This window comes from Lingula anatina, chromosome 6 (assembly GCF_051362555.1).
Source record: "Lingula anatina isolate TDL-2025a chromosome 6, LinAna3.0, whole genome shotgun sequence".
Lineage (NCBI taxonomy): Eukaryota > Metazoa > Brachiopoda > Lingulata > Lingulida > Lingulidae > Lingula > Lingula anatina.
Genome location: NC_141772.1, coordinates 2,711,940 through 2,733,810, shown reverse-complemented (window position 1 = coordinate 2,733,810; position 21,871 = coordinate 2,711,940). Strand labels below are relative to the sequence as shown.

General features: G+C 38.2%; 2 protein-coding genes across 5 annotated transcripts; one reads left to right on the top strand and one right to left on the bottom strand.

The window, feature by feature from the left end:
• Positions 1-21: 21 nt before the first annotated feature.
• On the bottom strand, positions 22-9,466 carry LOC106161016 (uncharacterized). Of its 3 annotated transcripts, none has more exons than XM_087014491.1 (9): positions 9,061-9,466; positions 6,690-6,795; positions 6,260-6,361; positions 5,134-5,205; positions 4,640-4,729; positions 3,701-3,815; positions 2,448-3,448; positions 1,952-2,163; positions 22-1,654 (listed from the first exon to the last, which is right to left on the bottom strand). In XM_087014491.1, exons 3-9 carry the CDS (start codon positions 6,339-6,341, stop codon positions 545-547), a joined length of 2,682 nt encoding a protein of 893 aa, XP_086870617.1. In that variant the 5' UTR covers positions 6,342-6,361; positions 6,690-6,795; positions 9,061-9,466; the 3' UTR covers positions 22-544. The 3 variants fall into 3 exon arrangements, with proteins under 3 accessions (XP_086870617.1, XP_086870619.1, XP_086870618.1); XM_087014493.1 differs by having other exon boundaries at positions 6,712-6,795; positions 9,061-9,079; XM_087014492.1 differs by lacking the exon at positions 9,061-9,466 and having other exon boundaries at positions 6,690-6,985.
• A 4,743-nt stretch (positions 9,467-14,209) lies between these two features.
• On the top strand, positions 14,210-20,915 carry LOC106161015 (uncharacterized). Of its 2 annotated transcripts, none has more exons than XM_087014498.1 (8): positions 14,210-14,386; positions 15,174-15,294; positions 15,518-15,592; positions 16,534-16,608; positions 16,771-16,888; positions 17,164-18,161; positions 18,584-18,795; positions 19,458-20,915. In XM_087014498.1, the coding sequence occupies exons 2-8, from the start codon at positions 15,207-15,209 to the stop codon at positions 20,526-20,528; spliced, it is 2,637 nt and encodes an 878-aa protein (XP_086870624.1). In that variant the 5' UTR covers positions 14,210-14,386; positions 15,174-15,206; the 3' UTR covers positions 20,529-20,915. The 2 variants fall into 2 exon arrangements, with proteins under 2 accessions (XP_086870624.1, XP_086870623.1); XM_087014497.1 differs by having other exon boundaries at positions 16,531-16,608.
• The last annotated feature ends 956 nt before the right edge of the window (positions 20,916-21,871 follow it).

Below are 21,871 nucleotides of genomic sequence, written 5' to 3'. Positions count from 1 at the left end.
TCAATAAATAAATATGAAGCATTGGGCATTCCATCCGTTTATTTCAGAATACAGAAATGTCTACTCAATTTATTCTGAATGTACTGATACGTATCCATTTTCTCGCACGAAAAAAAACAAACAAAAATGTTTAAGTTTTAAGACTAATATGTTTCATTTTATCAATTAAACAACCATACACTAACAAAAATAATGACGGGGTTAATATCCATCCGTACACACTGCCTTAGTTATGTACATCCGGTGAAAGTAAAAAAAGGTATACCAGTGTATAACCTAAAGTGTAAAACCTAAAGAATCAAATTATGGAACCCTTAATGCAAGTACATAAGTTTGAGAATGCATTGTAGCCTACGCTTGTCTGTCACAACATCACATATACGGATATGTTCAAGCTTAACATTGAAAAAATAATACTACTACTTAAAAACTCAAGCATAACAACAAAAGTGCCAATTATAGTCATGTGACTACATCAACAAAAATTTCATTCTTTCTTAGGTAATTATAAAGCATTTTTGTTGCGTTTATATTCTTTTAATAATTAGCGTCTTTTGCGACCCCATCGGTAGCGGAACCGCATTCTTTTCATGCTATTGCTAATGCTTTTGAAAATATTGGAGATCGCTGACTTTGATAACGACGGGATTTTGGTCGTAACTTTAGTTGTTGTTGTAGTTGGAGTTGGAGTAGTCGTTGAGTTCGGGCAGACGATCGTCCGCTGTCTGTAAGGAGCAAGGTCAACTCCGTCATACGTGGCCTGATTTGGAAGGGCATCATTGGCTATTACCGATATGACGTCATTTCGGGTGCAGGGCCCACCGCCACAGGCATTGGCCGGAAAGTCTCCGTTGTTGATTCGGGTGTTGATCAAAGAAAGGATGTTATTGATAGGACTTCCGAAGCTGGACCCAGTGTCAATGAATGAGGTCACTTTAGGATCAAGTGATTTCACCTGGTTACTGGCCATCCAGGCGTCTAATTCTTGTTGGCTTCCTATGCTCACCGAGCGGATGCATTTCAAAGGGTACCCGGTGTACTCCTCCGTTTCAGGGAAAGCTCTTGCGATGAGACGAAGCAGATCGTATATGCTTTCAAAGGGTCTTGCAAGGGCCGCTGCATTCTGCATCATTCTGGTGATGGACAGTTTGCTGGCCACCCAGGTCATAATTTGAGCCACCATCTCGGACTGGCGATACAGCTGGACAAGGGTGAATTTGGATTTGGTGAGAACGTTCAGGAAGGCCGCCTCGGCTTCCAAAATGGTTCTGTTGGTAATGGTGGCGTTTGGCCAAGCTGCTACGTAATTCTTGATAGCATTCAACCTGGCGGCTTCTCGTAGGAATACGCAGAGAGTATCCTTACAGTTGGGGTCGGCGGCAACACCGGTGGAGTCCTCGCTGGTATCGAACATGCTGACAACACCGTAGAAGTTGTTCTTGAGCCTGCCGAAGAATTCTCTTTCGTAGTTGGTAAGGTTTTTTAATTCTTCCAATTTCAAGTCGACGCCGGACTCCGCTTCCGTGAGACGATTGTTGATTTCTTTAATCTTGTCGTTGACGCTGATGGTACTGGACACGGCCATGTAAATGCACAGTCCAACATTTATCACAGATCCTATGGTACCAACGTTCAAGACAGAACCTACTTTAATCTGCAAATGAAAGCGCAAAATGGTTTATATTTAGAAACCAGTGCTACATGTGCAATACGTCAGATTCTTTTATGTCGCCTATACTACTTTTCAATAAAAGAGCGCCGTTAATATATACAGATGTTTAATTTTTTTCACACCAAATTCGCCAAGTTTAAGCAAACGCGATTAGACAGGCAATTTGTATGAAGTATAGTGGGCAAAAAAGGTAGATTCATACATTAGACGAAAGAGGTCATACAAAAGAATGAACGCAAAATACATTAATCCGTGCATTCGCCCTAACTGCAGACATACCTTTCTTCCCCTGAAATTGAACAAGTTCTTGTTGGAAAACGATCTCCATCCGCTCTTCATTTTCTGCCAACTTCCCCATTTCACCTTCTTGGCCGGTGCGTCGAAGTCGAAGTTCTTGAGGCCGTCAACGTTAGTGTTTGCGGATTTAACTTTTTTGACATAATCGTCAAAGTCAGCGTCAGGCAAGCCCTTTGATTTGTCGAGGAAGTTGCCTGAAGTGGAGAATTCAAATTAACCCCGGTTCGATACAGTACTATTCCATCTGCTTCATTGTACTAATTAACAATATGCAAATTCGATAACTACTTGCATATGTACATTTTGTACACATCCTGAATTAAAAAAGACAAATTAAGTGCAGATGGTGCACCTGTTTATATATGCGTTATTTATTTTCCTATGGGCACAAAAAGTTAAATAACAAGTCGGGATGATTTAAGAATAATATGTAGGGGTATAGATCAGACCATGCTGCAAGGTAAAAGGTTACACTCACCTATTTTCCCCGTTTTTTCAAGATCTGCAAGGAGCGCTGGGTTGGCGGCTTTAAGTTTGTTGTACGCGCTCACTGCTTTTACGTCACTTGGATCGAATGGAGAAACGACCTGTCGCATCCACTTCGGAAGGCTTGCGTCGGTGGCGGCGCTTGCTCCGTACAAAGCTTTTGGCTGCTTGGTTTTTGCGTTGTTGACGAATTCGGTGAATTTTGCAGAATCCAGTCCATCTGTAGATCTGAGAAATGCGGAAGTATAACCAGTTTTCTTCAAAGTCTTAAGATAGTCCGGATCAAGGGCCTGCAGCTTGACGACTCGCTGGGCTTGTTTGAAGTCTATAGAATTTAAGAAACTGTTGGTTGCTGCTCTTTGGCCCGATGGCATCATGAACTTCCAGAATTTTCCCACTTTTCCGTTACTGTCCAGTTTCGCATAGACTTTCAGCTTCCCAAGTTTTTGGGGGTTTTCCTGAACAATGAACATCTTCCCCTGCGGATTAGTCGCAAGCTGGTATGAGCCTTTTTTCCCGAAGAATTCAACAACCTGGTAGTTCTGCGATCGGGTCAACAGCGCCGTTCTTGCCGAGGTCGTGATCAATCCGGTGTGCATGGCCAACAATGGAATTGCAGTTGCCATGGCAAAATACATATAATCTTTCTTCTGCATCATATCGAGCTGTCCCCTCACGCCCTCCAACACCCCTTTCATTCCATTCAGGTACTGCGTCACATTCATGCGGAATCGGACTTGTTGCTCGATTAGATTGTTGTTGTCATCGGGCACATAGGCTTCAGACTGTTCCTGTACGACCTCTAGCGCTTTAAGATTCTCCATCAAACGAATATTTGAGCTGGCTACGAGTTCAAGTTCTTTCCCTATCATATACAGGCTTGTGATAGCTTTGTCATTGGTCCGGTTGAGGACGCTCCAGTGGGCCTCTTCGTCGAGGGTTTGGTTGACTTTTCTCTTAATCCGGTCTCTCTTTTTGTCGAGGTCTTTAATCCTGCATAGCAAAGAGGTTGTTTGAAGAGCATTAAAACAATCGCGCGCGCGCGCGCGCGTGTGTGTGTGTGTGTGTGAGAGAGAGAGAGTTACTTGCCCATGGATTTTAAAATGCAAATGAAACCACACGAACAAGGCTGACTACGTCGTAATTTACATAGACCTCTTTAATTTTCATGGCCCTACTTTCATAATATTTACTATAACAGCTAATTTGCTGATCTTACAATGCTCGGCTAAAATTTTTACTCACTTTTGGCATGTTCCTGGCGTCAAGCTTCCACAGTTGAACATGGTTGCCAAATTCAGCCCCAAACAGACCAAATCATCCCAGAAGTTGACAAGAATGAAAACCAACACTGGGAGAACTGAAATATTGGAAAGCACACAATTTATACTGAAATATTATACTTGTGACGGTGTATGGTATGAAGTCCCGTTTCATGTATTTTCACCTTATTCATTTATCTATTTCTTCTTTCTTTCTTTCTTCGTCTTTGACGTGCGTTGATTGGTTACTTCTCCCACGTGATGAGAATCGTCTTCACGTGATCATAGTCGCTTGCCGCGCCCTTTTTCACTCTCTCTTTTGTACCTGACCAGAGCGGTCATACATTTACTTCAATCTTTATTCTACAGGTGAGCTAAGTATTCTTTTAAATTCAATTACCATGATACATTTTTATTAAGTTATATTATTAAACGGGTCTAGTTATTTGTTTAGTTATTTTATATTATTAAACGGGTTTAGTTATTTGATTAGTTATTTTGTTTAAATTGTTTTATTCACTGTAACAAAGATTCACTCTCTCTTTTGTACCTGACCAGAGCGGTCATACATTTACTTCAATCTTTATTCTACAGGTCAAATAAATCCTTGAATCTATTACACAGAAGTTTGTTATTTAATCAATAAAAACAAACTGTGACTTACTCATTTGTCATGATTGGACTTTTTTTGAAAAATGTATTCCATCCATCACAGTTGAGCATTTTATCGCAAATTTTACATTATGTTCAATGAAATCATTTTACATGTAAGTATGTAAATGTGAAGATTAATGAAGTTTTTTTATGAATCAAATCTAGGTCCAATGTTGGATCCCAGTGTTAATTGAAGGTATTTAACTTTCCAAAAGCTCCTGAACTAAAGAAAGTAATAATTAAAAAATTCTGTTAAAAAAGGATTTACCTCTTTTTTGCCTGTGAAGAATTTTCGTATCAGAACGAAGGACAACTGCTGTGTCCGATTTTTCCAAGCGTTCGTCGGCAGATTCTGCCTCTGCAAATAATTAACCATTATTATTGTTACCAATAATTATTTAATGTTCCAGTTTATGCAATCAGAAAATAGCAATAACAACGAATTATCAGACATTACAAAGAAAATCACAAAGGTACGAAACAAGATGAGACAGATTTCAATGTGTTAAATCTATTGAGCACTCGGAGAGCGCAGACCTCCGCCAAGGAATTAGGCAAAAACTGTTTAACATATAAAGAGACCCAGATGCAGTTGAAATTATTATCGGAATAATGGGTTAACTCGAAAATTTTATCATCTCGAAGAGCATTTTGGGATATCGTGTCCACTAGCAAACAGACAAACCAACGCTGAAGAAACCATCCTTTTTGGTCGGGGAATGAAATAAAAACTGATTTAATGTTAAACGGCAATGACCTTACCCCTTTTGTCCTCAGAATGCACTGCCTTTTTCTCTATAGTTTTTCTCTCCAGCTGATTAGCATGGGAAATAACTGTAAATAACAACGCAATATTTATTTCAATAATATATTGTACAATTTTAATTAAAGAGGAACAGCGAACATTCTCTCTACCTCGGACATCTATTTGTAGGAAAAACCCGTAGTTCACATTCTGTATACAAAATGATACACATGATCATAATTTGTTGTTTGGTAAGAGCACACTTTATAGGAACTGCAAAAAATGCAACATAAGGAAAACGAGCGATTTAATCTGGGCCCCGTAACTCGAAAGCATCGCGCATTGCGACCGAACGCAAGCGTCTCGATTCCATAACTCGCCTATACTCGCCCCATGCAATATACTTTTAAGGTGGTTTTAATAATAAATAATAATACTGTAGTCTCTATGTGATATCGCTATTCGCGAAACGCGATGCTTTCGAGTTACGGAGCCCTGTCAAACTAATTACATTCAGCGAGAGATTTAGCGGAGTTGGATCGATCTACGTAGAATGATAGTTTCAGTGGGAATAAGCCAAAACAATAAAAAGGTAACTTTCTGCAAAATCGCTAAACCGTAATTGCCTGGACATGTACACTTACAGTTACGAAAAAAGGGGGCGTTTCTGCAAATGTAGGCTTGCGAAAATTCTTTGGTCAATATATTTAAGTCTGGAAGGTAGAATCATTTTGTCAGTCCCTACGGAAAATTACTGACTCGCGACCTGTTACTTTCTGTGCTCGTTGACATGGTAGGTAGTTTGCGTTTACGTACCGGAAAACTACTTCATAAAAAGACAACTTAAACATCAGTTACTGCATAAAATGCCTAGAGGACATGAAAACAAAAATGAAAATACTTCAACAGACGTGTAGAAGTGTAAGCTCAGTTGAAAGAGAAATGATGTGATCCTTTCTCCTGTAAAAGGCAGGGGTTTTGATTTATGAGAGCGCATGAACGCCATGTTTCGGTTTATCATCGCTGACCACTATGTTCACACCCAGTTCTACATATCAAGATTTACGATATAAATGTAATGTTTAAAACATGTAAATGTGTATCACTAGTCACGTGTGTAATGCTTAAACTCGTTTTTATTACCTGGGTAGAACTGCTGCGATGTTAAGCAGACGATCATCAACAGCCACCATCTTTTCTTGGCCTTATCGCCGAAGAGCGCCATTTTCGTGGAGTCCTGCGAATCTGAAATGATGTAAATAAAAAAGTTAATTAATTAATTAATTAATTAATAGACACATCGAAATTATTAAGCAAAATAGTAAAAAAATGCAGCAGAACTTACTTAGAATTACTTGAAAATTTAAACATTTCTTTTCGAACTCACTCCATGAAATTACTGAATTTCGTACAAAAGATATGAAAAGATTATCTTCCGATTATAAACTTGTAATCCTTTCTGTAAGATGGATATAAGCGATATAACATGTACGTTATTTTAATCAAATCGCAGCAAAATTTTAATCCATCCATATACAATAAATCTGTTAAATAGAAATAGTGATTGGCATACCCCACGTTTTCTAGATACCCACTCGTTTCTTCGTCCTCGCCCTCCCGTTACACTTTGCTGTCTGTTGTTTTTCCTGGTCGTAGGTCCGGCTAGTTGCCTCCCTGCGCTGTATTTAAAGAGAGACATTTAGAGAAGAAATAATGTCTTATTTTAAGAAACGGAAGTCACGCTGACGGGTATGTGGGCGAGGGAGGTCCCGCTCACACGATGCTCTAAACGGTCAGCCCCTGCACCGCATTTAGTACAATGTACGTGTGGCTCCTGAAACAGTCTTACTATTGTTGTAAATAAGATAAATAAAAATTGGTCAAATAACAGCCATTTCGGTTAGGTCAAAGATTGATTTAAACATGACCACCTGCTGCGGACACGTCATGGCGCATGTATTTTTCAACACACATGGTCGTAACTGCTACGGAGCAGGACCGATGCAAGTGAATGGTCTTTGGTGGAAGATAATGACCACTCCGACGTATTACACAGTGCCTGGTATTATAGGGGGTGGCAGTACCTTTATTACGAAAAGGAAGATTTTCTTTTAACCAACTGATCTATTATCCTTAAAAGCAAACCTGGGTGCCTCTATGTGTTATGTAATGTAAATTATGGACATACTTTCAGACTTTCAACTTCTTGCAAATAGTTTTTGAAAACTATCTGCTCATATTTTGTTACTTAAAAGACAATATATGTGATTAAACAGAAAACAGTATAAATAATTAGAACAGTATTTTTTTCTCATTCTTGATAATCGATATACATTGTACAAACTGAAATCTAGTGATTATACTCACATATTTGAACACTCCATCAGGGCCTTTATTTCTTAGCATATATGTCGCCTATTATTAACACTCCTTGCCCGGCACCCTGTTTGTTTCACAGCTATTAGTCTGACGTCACGAATGTTAGAACTGGTGTATAGGCAAAGTCTTTTTTTAAATAAGTTTTAGACGTTATGGCCATAAATAATACTGGATGTAAATATCAGAAAGTATTTGTTTTACTGGGTAAGTGTTAGGAATGTTTTCAATTGTGTCAATGCAGTATATAACAAACAAACAAATAAATAAATAAATAAATGCAATATTACAGGTATTTCTTGATCTTGGGGGATTCTACTGACCAATCATGATGACCAGTATCGTATACAGGAAGGGCCATAGTGAATCGCGCCATACTCAGGGTGCTACGGGATGTATAAGCTCCTGTTTACATCCAGAAAAATGCGGAGATGGCCCTCACAGGTATACAAATTATACAGTTGTATATGTGTCACACGCCTTGTTACTATTTATGTAATGTGGTGAAGGCTACGTTGACCATAAATACTACGATTTCTAAGGGTTCGTGTACCTTTTGTTGGCGTCACTCACCCGCGCTATAGAAAAAAAGAAAAATTGACTACGGATACACGCACTGCGTGTTGTTCAAATTTACAACCTGTAATTTATGCGAAACCTACACTCAATGACGTGAATGCTATAAATACCACTAACTATCCGCCAGGCGAGGAGTCACCAGGATTCCAGATTTTGTCCGTTAAATGGAAAGCCTCTGTTAGGCTGACATTGTTCAAGGAATTTAATTTACTTGAATATTTACGATTTATTTCATTTTGAATGTACATTCCACAGTTAATAATATCGTGTTTTAATATACATGTACATATTTATAAATGTGTGTTGAATTTAAAAAGTATCGAAAGTTCTCATGTGAGTAATTTTGCAGTTTGTGATAAGACTAATTTTTCTATCATCCACAAAAACTGATGAAACTTTTTAAACATGAAAAAAGTACCTAGTTATTCCAGACACCCAGTAAAGCAGTTTGATAGCGGCCACTGTATATTTAAAATTCTGTCATACACTGTAAGACAGTAGGTTTGCAAACAGCTTAGACAAGGCGACTAGCGACAACAAGACTTCTCAAGAAATAAATCGGATTTGACCATGTGCTTAGGAGAGGACAAGTGATATTACACTGCTGCTGTGCTGAGAACTTATTTCCAAGCTCGCAAAATGTGTTCACACACGAGGACCACGCCCTACATTTCCGCTACTAAAAGGGATAAGCAACCTCAATCTTGAATCTTTAATACAAAACGCTTTGTTTTAGAAATATTTAGTAAATGCAGTTGCCTCAAAATTCCACCTTCTTAATTCATCTTTTTTTTTTTTCATTTTATGATATTTTCCAGATATTGCTTTGTTTAAAATTTGTAACCTTTCAAAATTATTGAAATATGTTATCTCAATTTCTTTCCAAGCAGAAGCAATAGGGTCACTAAAAGTTGGTTTGCAGCAATCGAGACGAATAGCATTGCTTGCTATGAAAGGGAAAAGTAAAAAAAAAATATCTAAAAACCCACCGTGTGGTCTTCAGTGCACCTGACCCAAATGGACTCCTCGGGCGTGGTTCTGGTTATTTATACTATATTTCTGCCACCAGGGCGGCGTTGCAGTCGGTAGCAGTCGATACTCATGGCTGCTGTTATGTCATTACTGGTCAATTTCAAGATATGAACATAGTTCAGAATTTTGACATACTTATTCAAGCATCACAAAAACTTAATGCTCGTGCAGATCGATCTTCGAAGACGGGTATAATTTTATTAGTATACAATAAAATCACTATTTATATCCTTTTTTTAGTTTTGCTTTAAATTTGATTTTGGTCTGCCCTTCAGATTTAAATTGGTTTCCATTTTACTTTTAATCTTTAAATGTCCGCACCACGCACCTGGTAGTGTTAGACTGAATCCGGAAAAGTACCAGAAACTGGAAGTGAATCGGTAAATGTTTTCCCTATCTATATGAATATATATTCTTCAATGTTAACGGGGATAGGCAGATAAATATAAGATAAAACACTTCCCGAGAATACAGGTAGCACTCATCAACCCGCACCCCTCCATGATATGGCTGGTTTTAACGGAAACTTAATGTTAGCTTACGCCCATTTTAGTAATGGTTACTAATCTGGTTATGAAAACATAAATGAAATGCAGCATATAGTGCCTTAATCTCCTTTAGCTGCTTTAACCAAGAAGATACATTACATATTTTTCATAAATTGTCATATATTGCATGACTTAGATCATTATGGTCCAGCAAAGTGGAGTGCGTAGGTCAGTGACCTGACCGGAGTTTTTGACGTCACATGTATGAATAAAGAACTACCGGTGCGTTGACTTTTGGACGAGAATCCGTCCCAGGTTGACTACAGATAAATAGGGCCTACAATTACACTTTTGATTCCCTGTCTTTCCAAAGCACGGAATCATTTGGATCTACACAATAGCTCGATCCTTCTTTATTTATTTATTTTGTTTTGTTTTGTTTTGTTGCTTTTATAAACAGAAACAGAACGTTGCCTTGTTTCGAGGAAAATCAAAATTGGCGGGAACATCCCCAATAGGATAACTTAAAATTTACCGTGCTGTACAGTTTGAGGCCATAACTTGCTTGCACTGTAACTTTATCCAATTATCATATAACCAGCATATAGTCTTGACGTCAGTAATATGCTTGCCAAAATAAGCCGCAAAATATGACGTCGTCACTGGTCTTGCTGCTGTGCTTGCGACTCCTCATCTGTGGTCAAGATGGCGGCAGTCCGGACACGGATGACCCCTCTGGGATAAAGGGATTACAACATGACCATCAGAGATTAACTTTAAACACATACGCCATACTGTAAACAACCACAAATTGAAGCTGGAGGTTTGTATTTCAGGACGCTATTCAAGGCGTGCGAAGAAAAGCCATTTATGTCGACGCCATGATAGCAATGTAATTTCAGTACTGTAGGTATATATGCAAAGTTCTTGAAAACACGAAGGTACGGACATATTTGAAATCTAGATATGTTAATACAATCTTGAAAATATATAAATTTGGTAAGACTAATTTACTCAAAATTTACTTCTAAAAATAAATAAATAAATAAATAAATAAAAACATAAAGGCAACATTTAAGAGACAATTTAGCTGTGATTTCCCCACAAAAACTGGCATTTAATGATTCAAACATTATTATTTGACAGTGGCAGGAAAGGCCTGGTGATTCTCTTGACGTTGATTTATTCACAATCTCGTTTTGCTTTCTATCTTTTTTTTTTCTTTTTTGAAACCCTCTCTCATCACATTGACAAGGAGGTCTGGGCCCTTCAGCAATTATGTCAATTTTTTGAGTGACAAAACTACAAAAGCATCTAAATATTTTGAAAGAATTACTGTATCTTCTGAGGAATGCGATTAACTATAATTGACCACGGAGAAAGACTCGAAAATATGCAATCCTGGACATGTACAAATCTCAATGATTAAATAAATAAATAAATGAAAACTAAACTCACTATTTTGACTTTGATTTTTTCACAATATTCTTATTTATTTTTTTCTACCTATATCCCATCACTCATAACTTTGTCAAGGAGACATATATACCTTGAAGCAATAGTGTCTACTGTGACGCATTGGCATGATATCGTGTCTGGAAAAATACAAAAGAACGAACAAAAGGCGAAAAATGATAACTGTATCTTATCTGAAATAACTACTGTATAATTTTAGAGTTGTGAAACCACGAAACCATGACAAAATGAAAAAATAGAAAGATTAACAGACAATCTTGAACATCTACAACTATGGTGAAACTTCTTTGGAAACAAAAAGTTTATTTCTCAACACACACACAGACAAAAAAAGAAATAAAACATACAGGCGATAGTTAAGATTTCAACGACTAAAGATTGAAATTTTCACACATTTATAAGAAGGCGACGAGAATAGGACTATTAAACCTTTTTTAACGTTGACTTCTGCTCAAGACAATCTCTCTCTTTGTCTCTCTCTCTCTCTCTCTCTCTCTACAATTACAAAGCGGTGTGGGCCTCGCAGCAATGTCATTCATTTTTAAGCACCGTAATGCTTTTCGTGACTGAAATAAAAAAACACATACAAATGGTTAGAAAAAATATCTGAAATAACTATAATTGGAATCATGTGGGCAGTAGCCAAAAGCATGGAAGATTTTTACTGTCAAGTTAACAACATAATTGCCTCCTGTTGCAATTGCAAGGTGTTGAATAAATGCACCGAGCGGGAAGAGCCCTTTTAACACACAAAGCTCCCTAAAAAGATATGAAATGTTCGACCGTCTGTGCAAAAATGCAATTGTAACATGAATCAGCAAACTAAAATTATGATAATAGTTTTATCTTAATTCCTTTACAGTATATCATACGTAATAACCAAGACTATAATACGTGTAAATGTCGATTAAAAATTGAATTTGAATCGTTGCATAAACAGTAAAATTAAGATCCGGTTGACAAAAACTAGCGACCCTTTTGTTTAAACATGATCATTATAATTTCGTCCCTTTGTTTCATTCGATTTAACATCTATTTTATTGTTATAATTGCGACGCAAACTGAAAATGATATAGAGTCGGTGCAAAAACAATAAGATTGGGATTAGGGGATATAGAGACAAGCAAATGTTGACAATGAACGGACGACCGTCAAATTTGTTTAACAATCTTCGCCGCTTCTGTTGAAACCGACGCTTTTGGGTATTTTTTTTTAACTAAAATATTTTTAAAAAAGATACATTGTCATGAAGTCCATGAAAAGAGATGACGGTACCAGCTAGCCCCCGTCGACACATTCGACATTCTTCGTTTTAACGCCCGGTTATCGCGCCCTGCGATTGAATTGAATGAAAAAGCCGTCAATTTAAACATCTCGCGTTCCCCAAAACCAGTTTTTCTCTTTCACCACAAAGTTAATCTTGAGTACAACACTTGTGGTATCAGGTCACCGAGGTGAGAGACGAGGTTTCAAATTTAATCTGTGCACGAACGCGAATAGCGATTCGTGATGAAAAAATAAAGGGATGGATACGGACGGCTTATTTTAACCGCAAATGCTTACCTGATAATAAGGCAAGGGACTCGGTGTACGGGCCCCTGGTTCCCTTGGTTCATGTACATAAAACTTTAACAAAACAATCACCAAGCCTAAAGAGAAAATGTATCCAATAAACAGCTGCCATAGCTGATAAGACATTGAAGTGGATACAAAGACTAACGCAAAAACCTTCCTAGGACAAATAAATATGTTTTGCCGTTGGTGAAACCTTAAAAATAAAATAACAGCAAATTTCTGTATACTAGGGTGCGATCAGCCTTTTCGCTGACTGAAAACTCCCACGTGTCAGGAAAGGAGAGCTCGAGTAAATAGCAATTATCTTCAAATTATGGCCAAATTTCGACCTATTTTTTACAAGAACATTCTACGGCAAATCAGTCACCTAAATCAAAGTTGCGACATGCTTATTTTCGTACCTTATTAAAGAAAAATCGTGACGTGAAATATTGTAATGAGGCGACTGAGCCGTGATTCAGATATATCAAAGTATGGGGAATGTACCGAAAGTAATGCATTATTGATGACAGGTTAAATGGCTGTATAGTTCAACGTGGTGCACCGGTTTTAATGAGATATCAGTCAAATTAACTTTAAACGCATGCAAAGAAAAATATGATAAAACTGTACAAGTGAATTTGTACAAGTGAAATCGGGTCGGTTTCAAATCCTGACCTACAGGTACATGTAAATGTAGGATGAACACATGGTCAAGTATTTTACGAGGTGTGCCCTAAAAATAGCAGGATTGAATTTTCTTTCTGGCAAATCCCTTGTTTTAATCTTGGGACAATATCTAAACCAGTAATTTATTTCATGTGTGGTAATCTGTAGGACCTACAGACTAAAGCAGTAACTAGTGCACGTGTACACTCTACCCAGTAGGGACAGATACACGCACTTTGGGATTTTAATAACAACTTTCAGTTCTAAACATGTTCATTTAAAATTGTGCACAAATAAATAAATAAATAAATAAATAAATAAATACCACGATTAAATGAATTTAAATGTAGCAATATTTTGATATATTGAAGATGAAAGAAGTATTCTTTGGCATAAAAGAAAACGATTTTAATCAAAGATTTTATTGGAAAAGATAATTCGGAGGTATTAGCACTGGTTTAGTTTCTTCTTTCCTTATCTATTTTCCCAATAAAAATCCAAGCTGAAATCCGACATATATGTAATTTCATTCTAACATGTCTTGGACGAATTCGTAATGGCAGTGCTTAAAGCACCGAGTGCGAAGTGCTGACGTTTGTGTGTCTCAAAACAACTTTAAATAAAACGAAACGGGGCATTATAACACAGTGGGGACAATCTGAGTTTAAAAGTGGGCTCGGCTATGAAAAACAAGCCCCGTTACCAAAGACCACAACACACCTCGTGCGTAGACGAGTGCCTACAGTGACATCTACGTCATGCTAACCTAGATCCTGTTCAGGCGGTCATGTCACAATGGACTCCCAACGCAAATTTCCGGTTTTGAGCCAAAAATAGGAAATGTGGCGCGTCGAGTTAAAAACAACCTCATTATGATTTTTTATGTGTGTTTCTGTTTATTTTTCAGTATATGACAGTTAAAATTGATGGGTATGGCTCCCGTGTACGAGTACCCCGTTAGGTATAAATACAACCATCGCGGTCATGTAGCCATATGTAACGGCAGAACTCCGGCGGTGAGGAAGAAATAACTCTGCAGCAAGATAAAAAACTAAGAAGAGTTTAGATAGGATCAATATCGTAGAGTCAGAAAAAGGTATTATTACAGTACATTGTGTTGGCATTATTTTTATTGATTTTTATTTACATTTTTTTGTTTATTTGCCGCGTTTCTTTTCTATATCTTTATTTGTTAGTGTGTGTGTGTGTGTGAGTGTGTGTGTCTGAGAGGGAGAGGGGGAACGGGACGGCCGGAAAGAAGGAAAGAGAGAGAGAGCGAAAAAAAGAAAAGAATTAAAGGAAAAAACTCGTAAGGAGCTTTTTACAGCACAGCAATAATAAGTTTCTTACGTTTAATATAACCACATGTTGGCTTTCAAAAAATCGATGAAATTATGAACTCTTTAGTCCAAGTATCTCAATCAAAAATTAAAAATAAGTAAAACAGACCCCGAGATTTATATCGCTATTATTTACCCAACTATGACAAATAAGATGTAACTCTTTCAGATTCCTCCACAAAATGTGAGCATTTTATTTGGTGCGGTCCTTATGTATTCAAATGACATGCGAGGTTTTTCAAAAGACTTTTAAATCTTGAACGTTTAAAATTTTAGGTAACCCAAAAGAGAAAAACAAACATTTAAAAAATATCATAAAAGGCTTTCCACGTACACGTAACCTGTCAGAATTGACAGGTTTTGGAGCTGCTTTTTCCTTCACATAGACCCACTTTGTGTACTAGTAAACTTTCCAGTAGGTTAATGTACTTGTCCGTAATGGATAATCACACCAAGCTCATCAAAATATAATAAAGTGGGGTTTAAAAACCCCAATCTCCCTTAATATGGAGTCATGCATGAGTCAATATATTTGTATTTAAGATTTTTTGAAAAGAAGATCGCTGACGTTCTTTGATGAAAATGGCCGGGCGAGGCGACGCTTTGAAAAAGAAATGGTGGCTGTCTATGGTGATATGTTTGGTGACACAGCAATTTTATCCAGGTGAGGAACCCAAACTTTCTTTCCCTCTTGTCTTTTTTTATCATTTTTTATACAGTGCGTGAAAACTGACAGGAGAACCCGTCCTTAACAGAATATTTAAAGGAATGTTGAAATTAAATAAAGTCGAATAATTGTAACTAGCAACAACCTTGAAAAATGTTACAAATGGGGACAAGGAGTGACCTGGTAGATATAAAAGATCACATTAATGTTTTGGTTTCAGCCATTGCGCATTCCTTACCGGCAGAGAAGAAAGTTTTAACAGAGAAAGACGGCTATCATCGCATCATTAAAAGAGGTACAGTTTCTTTTCCATTTTCGCTGAAAAAGAATTTTTGGAATCCGTTTTGTTTGAGTCATTAATAAGGTCCTTTATTTATTTATTTATTTATTTATTTATATTTTTGAATACCTGTAAACGGCACAATAACGGGGGAAGGAAGGAAGGGGGGAGGAGAACAGTGGAATAAATGTACACGAAATTTTAACACATTATTGTCAATAATTTACCACTATCACACGTCACTGAGGACAATGCGCCAATAACGACCAAAAAGTGAACCATTCACGTACATACGGTGTTTTCTAATGGGGGTTCAACCCCGGCGTATATAAAGGCCAAGGGTTATTTTAGACCAACTGTTAAAAGTGAATAGACTGTCTGCACAATTAGACCCAGGCCAAATTATACGGCCGTCATAATGATGAATAGTGCTGGTCAATCTCTGCATGTTAGAAGGGGTACATGTAACTATCAATGTGTCAGAGTGCCATTCGAAGCAACCAACTGAAAAGTGACGATTTCTTTTTAAATTACTTTTTGGATAGTATTGTAATGTCACAGTAATTTTTATTTATGGTTATGTTCATCTTGTCGGCTATAACTGTCGCAAATTATATTTCTAAACCTGCCTGCCAAAAAAGTAATAGTAGTGGTCTACGCTAAAATAAGGCCCAAACTCATGATTCTTTATCGTTTCTGACTGTAATCTCATTATGAGGTGTGGAAATGTAAAATAATTCCCAATATTTCAATTACAACGTAATTATTTCTCAATGCAAGTCGTTGTGATCTACTAACAGGAACTGAGAGATAATAAACACAGACAAACAGAATACCAATCATGATACTAAAGAAAAAAAATTCCGTAACTTATATTTTGTCCAAAGAAAGGCATGTGTCTCTGCGTAAAGTTGTATATTCACGTGGGGTGATTTTTACTCTTCTTTTTTAAGCAGCTGCGCGTCATTTCCCAGAGATCAGCAGCTCAGAGAAGCATTCAGATACCCAAATTCACCACAGACAGAAAAGAGGTGAGTTAAAATACCACAATTTACTCTCTCTCTCTCTCTCTCTCTCTCATATAGAAATTAATTAATGTAAACTTTCGTGGATCTATTATAGATAGCACATAATATTCTTATGTCAAATTGCTATAGAGGTCATGTATAACTACATGTGTTACAACATTTCAGGAATTGGCGGAGTTTTTAAATTTGTGCTCTCCAATTTTTGGGACGATATCGCGTGTGCCGGTATGTTGTTGGCGCAGCAGCTGGACTGTGGAAGTCTCACCCCCGGGAACTGTAAAAAGTAAGTGAGTGTTTTCACGTTCTACCAGGACCCGCTGGCAGACCACGGGTTTATTAGCTTCTGAGCTACATGTAGCCAGCATTCATTTTTCATTCTCGTCCCTTTAATTAGACGGTACAGAAGTAGAGTGCAGGACCATGCATTGATTCGTGAAATGGTGAAAATATTTTTCTCTAGAAATAGCAATAGCGCGAACATCTCACGAACATTAACTTGCATTTAAAAATCTCCTGAATATTCGTTTTTTTTTCACAATTTACACTTATCTATCGTAGGCTAGATGAGCTAGATGCCAAGAGAGCTCAGATCACCGCCAAGGTCAACGCGACATTAGAGCGCGAGGTCTACTGGTCCGTGCTAAACTATACCAACGACGAAGCCATTGATTACATCAGCAAGATCAGCAAGGAGCTTGAAGTCATCGCAAGCTCGAACATTCGGCTCATGGAGATTCTGCGAACCATCAGCGTCGTCGAGGAGAATGAGACGGTATACGTTCCCGATAATAATGACGAAGTAGTTGAGCAGCAGATACGATTCAGGGCAAACCTCACAGAGTTCATAAACGGCATGAGGGCCACGACAGAGGAACTGGAATCGGAAATCGCCGATTATTATAAGAAAGATTTTGCTATGCTTGCAATGATGACCTTGATTCCCATCCTGGCTATGCACACAGGTTTGATCACGACTACGGCAAGAACATGGGCGCTTAGCCAGTCTCAGAATTACCAAGTCGTAGAATTAGTCGGGGCAAGAGGCTCGTATCAACTCGCGTATGATAAAAATGGGAAAATGTTCATCGTCCAACAGGAGCCAGGCAATCTAGGAAAACTGAAAGTCTACGCCAAGCTCAGCGAAACTGGTAAGGTTGGGTCATTTTGGAAGTTCATGATGCCAGCGGGCCAGAGTGCGGCTACGAAGTCCTTTTTGGAATCCGTTGACTACAATCGGGCTAAACAAGTAGCCAGTTTGATGAGGCTGGAACCTGACTACCTGCAGAAACTGAAGTCGACGGGCCATCTCCCGGCTTTTCTGCGATCAACCGACGGACTGACCACACAGCAGTTTGACGAGTTTGTCGAAACCGCTAAAACCAAAGACCCGAAGGTGATGTTTAGCGCCGAGTTTGCGGACACAACCATGCCAAAATGGATGAGTCAAACATTAAGCATTTTCGACCCAAGTGATATAGCGGCTGTGGACGCGTACAACAAGCTGAAAGCGGCTAGCCCAGACCTACTGGCAGATCTGGAGAAAAAAGGGAAACTTGGTGAGTTATGTTATCACATTCAAAAACAGATGGCATTTTTCTCTTTTTTCTTTGTTTATTTATTTGTATCCGTCTGAGACAGTTTTCATAATTTTTCTTTGAATTTGTTCTGAGAAGCAATCTCTGTCTATTGTAAATTTTTTGGTCTGAATCCCATTAATAAGGTTCTTTTGGTGCTTATTTTGCTCATAAATGGATCACATTTGGTCGTTCTGAAAAACTAATCCACAACGTCAAGATTTGAAGAAACGTGCCCTCTGCTTTAATTTTTAAAATCCCTTGGACGTTAACTGTTCACTTCTTTATGGGACAGCTCGCGAAAATATTTGACCGAAACATCATATTTTACATCGGGCCTAACAAAGTCAGTCTCTCTCTCTCTCTCTCTCTCATTGGCATTAACAGTTTGCTTTCTGATGCAGGCGCCTTTATCTCGCAGTCCAAAGGTCTGGTAGGTGACGATTTCAACGAATACATGAATAAAGTCAAGCAAGCAAACCTTGAAGTTGACGGCTTGAAGAATTTCGACTTCGATGCACCCGCCAAAAGTGTAAAATCGTTTAGCTGGGAGAAAATTAAGTCTGGCTGGGCGTCCATTGCGAACAAACAACTGTTTGATTTCCAAGGAAGGAAGGTAATTGCTCTCGCTAACCTTACTAGGAATGAGTGTATCGGCAGTTTAAAGATATACATCAGAGCTTCCTATTGCCCCAAAGGTTTTGAATAAGGAATCTTTCGTGTTCATGATCAATGACAGTGCAAGAAGTAGGCCCCTCCATTGCATAATAACAAAAAACTGCCTGACGTAGTCTACTTCCGTATCACACCTACGCGTATGAATACAATTTTAAATAATTACTTAATTCCCTGATCAGTGTGCCCCCCCCCCCCATCCACCCATCCACACCCACCCACGGAGTGAAAAGATAGAAAATGGCGACTCTCTTTGATACCATTTCGTGTTTAAATGCAGATGAGTGATACAAACTCAAGCTTTAAATCACGTGGTTAACAACCAATGGTTGCTCCCCCGTCGGTCTTTAGAATATAGTGGCATATATCATTATTGTAATTTCTTGGAAGGTCATATTATTATTATTAATTATCTAGAACCAGTAAATGTTATTATTGTTAATACGCACAGGTTTTTTAATCAAATATTTGACATACATTTTTTTCAGTTATGATATATATGCCAAAAATGTGGATACATTTTAATCAATTTTTCTATTTCAAAAGTTTAAAAAGTCAAAACTTTCTTTAAATCATACTAAAACGAGGATGTTTTTCTTTCAGATCAAAGTCAGTACCTTTGTTAATATGGCCAACATCGGTTCTTTGCTCAACGTCGGGCTGTGCATATACATTGCCGCAGAAAGCAGCATTACAGTGGACGAACAAGTCGAAGAAATCGAAAGGCGGGTCAACAAAGCCTCCGACGAGATCGATGAAAAGATGGCCGAATTGGAAGTCCTGATAACCGACGAAGAGAATTACTTTGATACAGTGAAAAATAACTTCTATGATATCGTCAGCATGTTTGATGTGAGCGAGGACTCCACCGGAATCGCCGCCGACCCGGACTGCCAAGATTCCCTCTGCATTTTCTTAAGAGACGCTGCCGAGTTGAACCCAATCAAGAACTACATCGCCGCTTGGCCGAACGCTTCCATCACCAACGAGACCATTTTGCACGCCCAGGCCTACTTCCTGAGTAACCTCACGGAATCCAAGTACCAAATGGTCCAGCTATACCGAGTGGCCGAGATGGTGGCACAAGTCATGATCTGGGTCCAAAGCGACGAATCCATTGACCAGATGATGGCAAACGCGGTCACGCTTTCCAAACCATTCGACTCCAAATACGACCTACTCCGCCTCATTGCCCTGGCGTTCCCCGATAGAGACGAGTACACTGGGTATCCACTGAAATGCATCCGCAGCGGAAGCATAACAAGCGAAGCGGAGCTAGATACGTGGATGACCAGTAACCAGGTTAAGACGATAGACCCCGACGTCACCGACTACATTTCATCTGGAGTTGATTTTGACCAATCTGTTAGCGCAATTGTTGGAAAGTTGGTCACTAAGTATCCAACGGGTTGTGGTGGCGGGGAATGCACCATTGAAGACGTCCTTAAGGAAATCGCCGTCAATGTCCTTCCCAATGCCGACACGTACGACGGCGTCGATCTTGCTCTTTACAGAGTCGTTACGATCACCTGCCCTGCGGAAACCACTACTACAACTACAACCACTACGCCACCAAGTCCAACAATATCCGAAGAGCTACTGCAGCGCATAAGAGATATGTTCAAAAATATAAGGCTTCCAACGTTCCCAAGTTTTTCTTGGGGTCGAAAATAATTTGATAGATGTCAAACATCTTTTAGAACTAGACCTACGTATTTGTTTACAAAGAGCTTACATATTACAAACACGTCAAGTTCATTATGCGGTGAGGTTTAGGCATTTGATACAGATTGTTCAAATTTGCTCGTTTTTGCTGCAAAGTACGTGTTGTACTAGGGCGCTACACTTAACGACACACAAAACTCATTCTGAATGATTTTGCAACTATTTAAAATACGTTGTTATTTATCAATGAAAATGTAAATTACATTCAAAAGATTATTGAACCATATTGCAGTTGGTTCTTTTTAAAATTTAAATCAGGTAAAAGTTGTTGTCACGATTAAAATATGTAGCTATAATGAGACCAAAGAATTTTCAAATAAACAGCCAAGAACCATCTTTTTTTTTTTTAATCCCAGTGTTTTAAATCTTAAAAAGATAATAACTCTTCGTTTTGGCCAAAAATGAATTTTCCCATACTTACCAATGGTTAATGAATCCATTTTTACATTCAAAGTTAGTCCCTTGTTTTTCTAAAAAGTTTGTTTATTTCTTAATACCTCTTAAGAGATTATAACAGAGTATAGCCATCAATGGTGGTCACGTGATCTAAAGACAAGCCCAGATATCAGAATAATAGCTATAACTGCTGTTTTGTGGTAAAACAGAACATATTATATTTCTATGAGTTGTTCGCAATGTTTTATTGTGAAATATAGACCCATACGAAGAGTAATTATCCCTTTTAACTGCCATGGCCTCCGAGTTGCTTTTATTTATTTATTTTATTTATGCATTCATTAAAAAATAGCATAATGGTTATCTGCCTTTTGTCTAGGAAGTTGAAAAAGACACGAATTTTTCCCAAACAATACCCCTGTGAACGCTTCAAGGTTTAGTTGAATCAAGAATTGCACGTGTGTCGCTCGCCGTCTACCTAAATGTATCAAAAGACCCTGATATATTCTTAATATAACCAGACGCTGATGCAGACGACGAGATACACAACCCATGCTCTGCAACGGGTAAGGGCTCTTTTTGGTGATAATTGAATGAATTTCGTTGATTGTGCCATGTTGTGTTGACGGAATTTGAGCATAGAATTGACGCCATCGCGGTCTCTGGAAAGTTAATGGGGTTGCGTGTTTTTTTTTTTTTTTTTTTTTTTTTTTTTGACACCTGTCGCCCTCTATCGAGCTGCTACCCATAAGTTATAACGAGGTCACTTTTTTGCTTAATGTTCCTAACACACAGACTTACTTGAATAATTGACTGATTTTATTAATCACTCGATCACCGCCTAAAATCTAATCGTTTGTTACTTAGTCCGCAACCAGACAATTTCTGAGCAACCC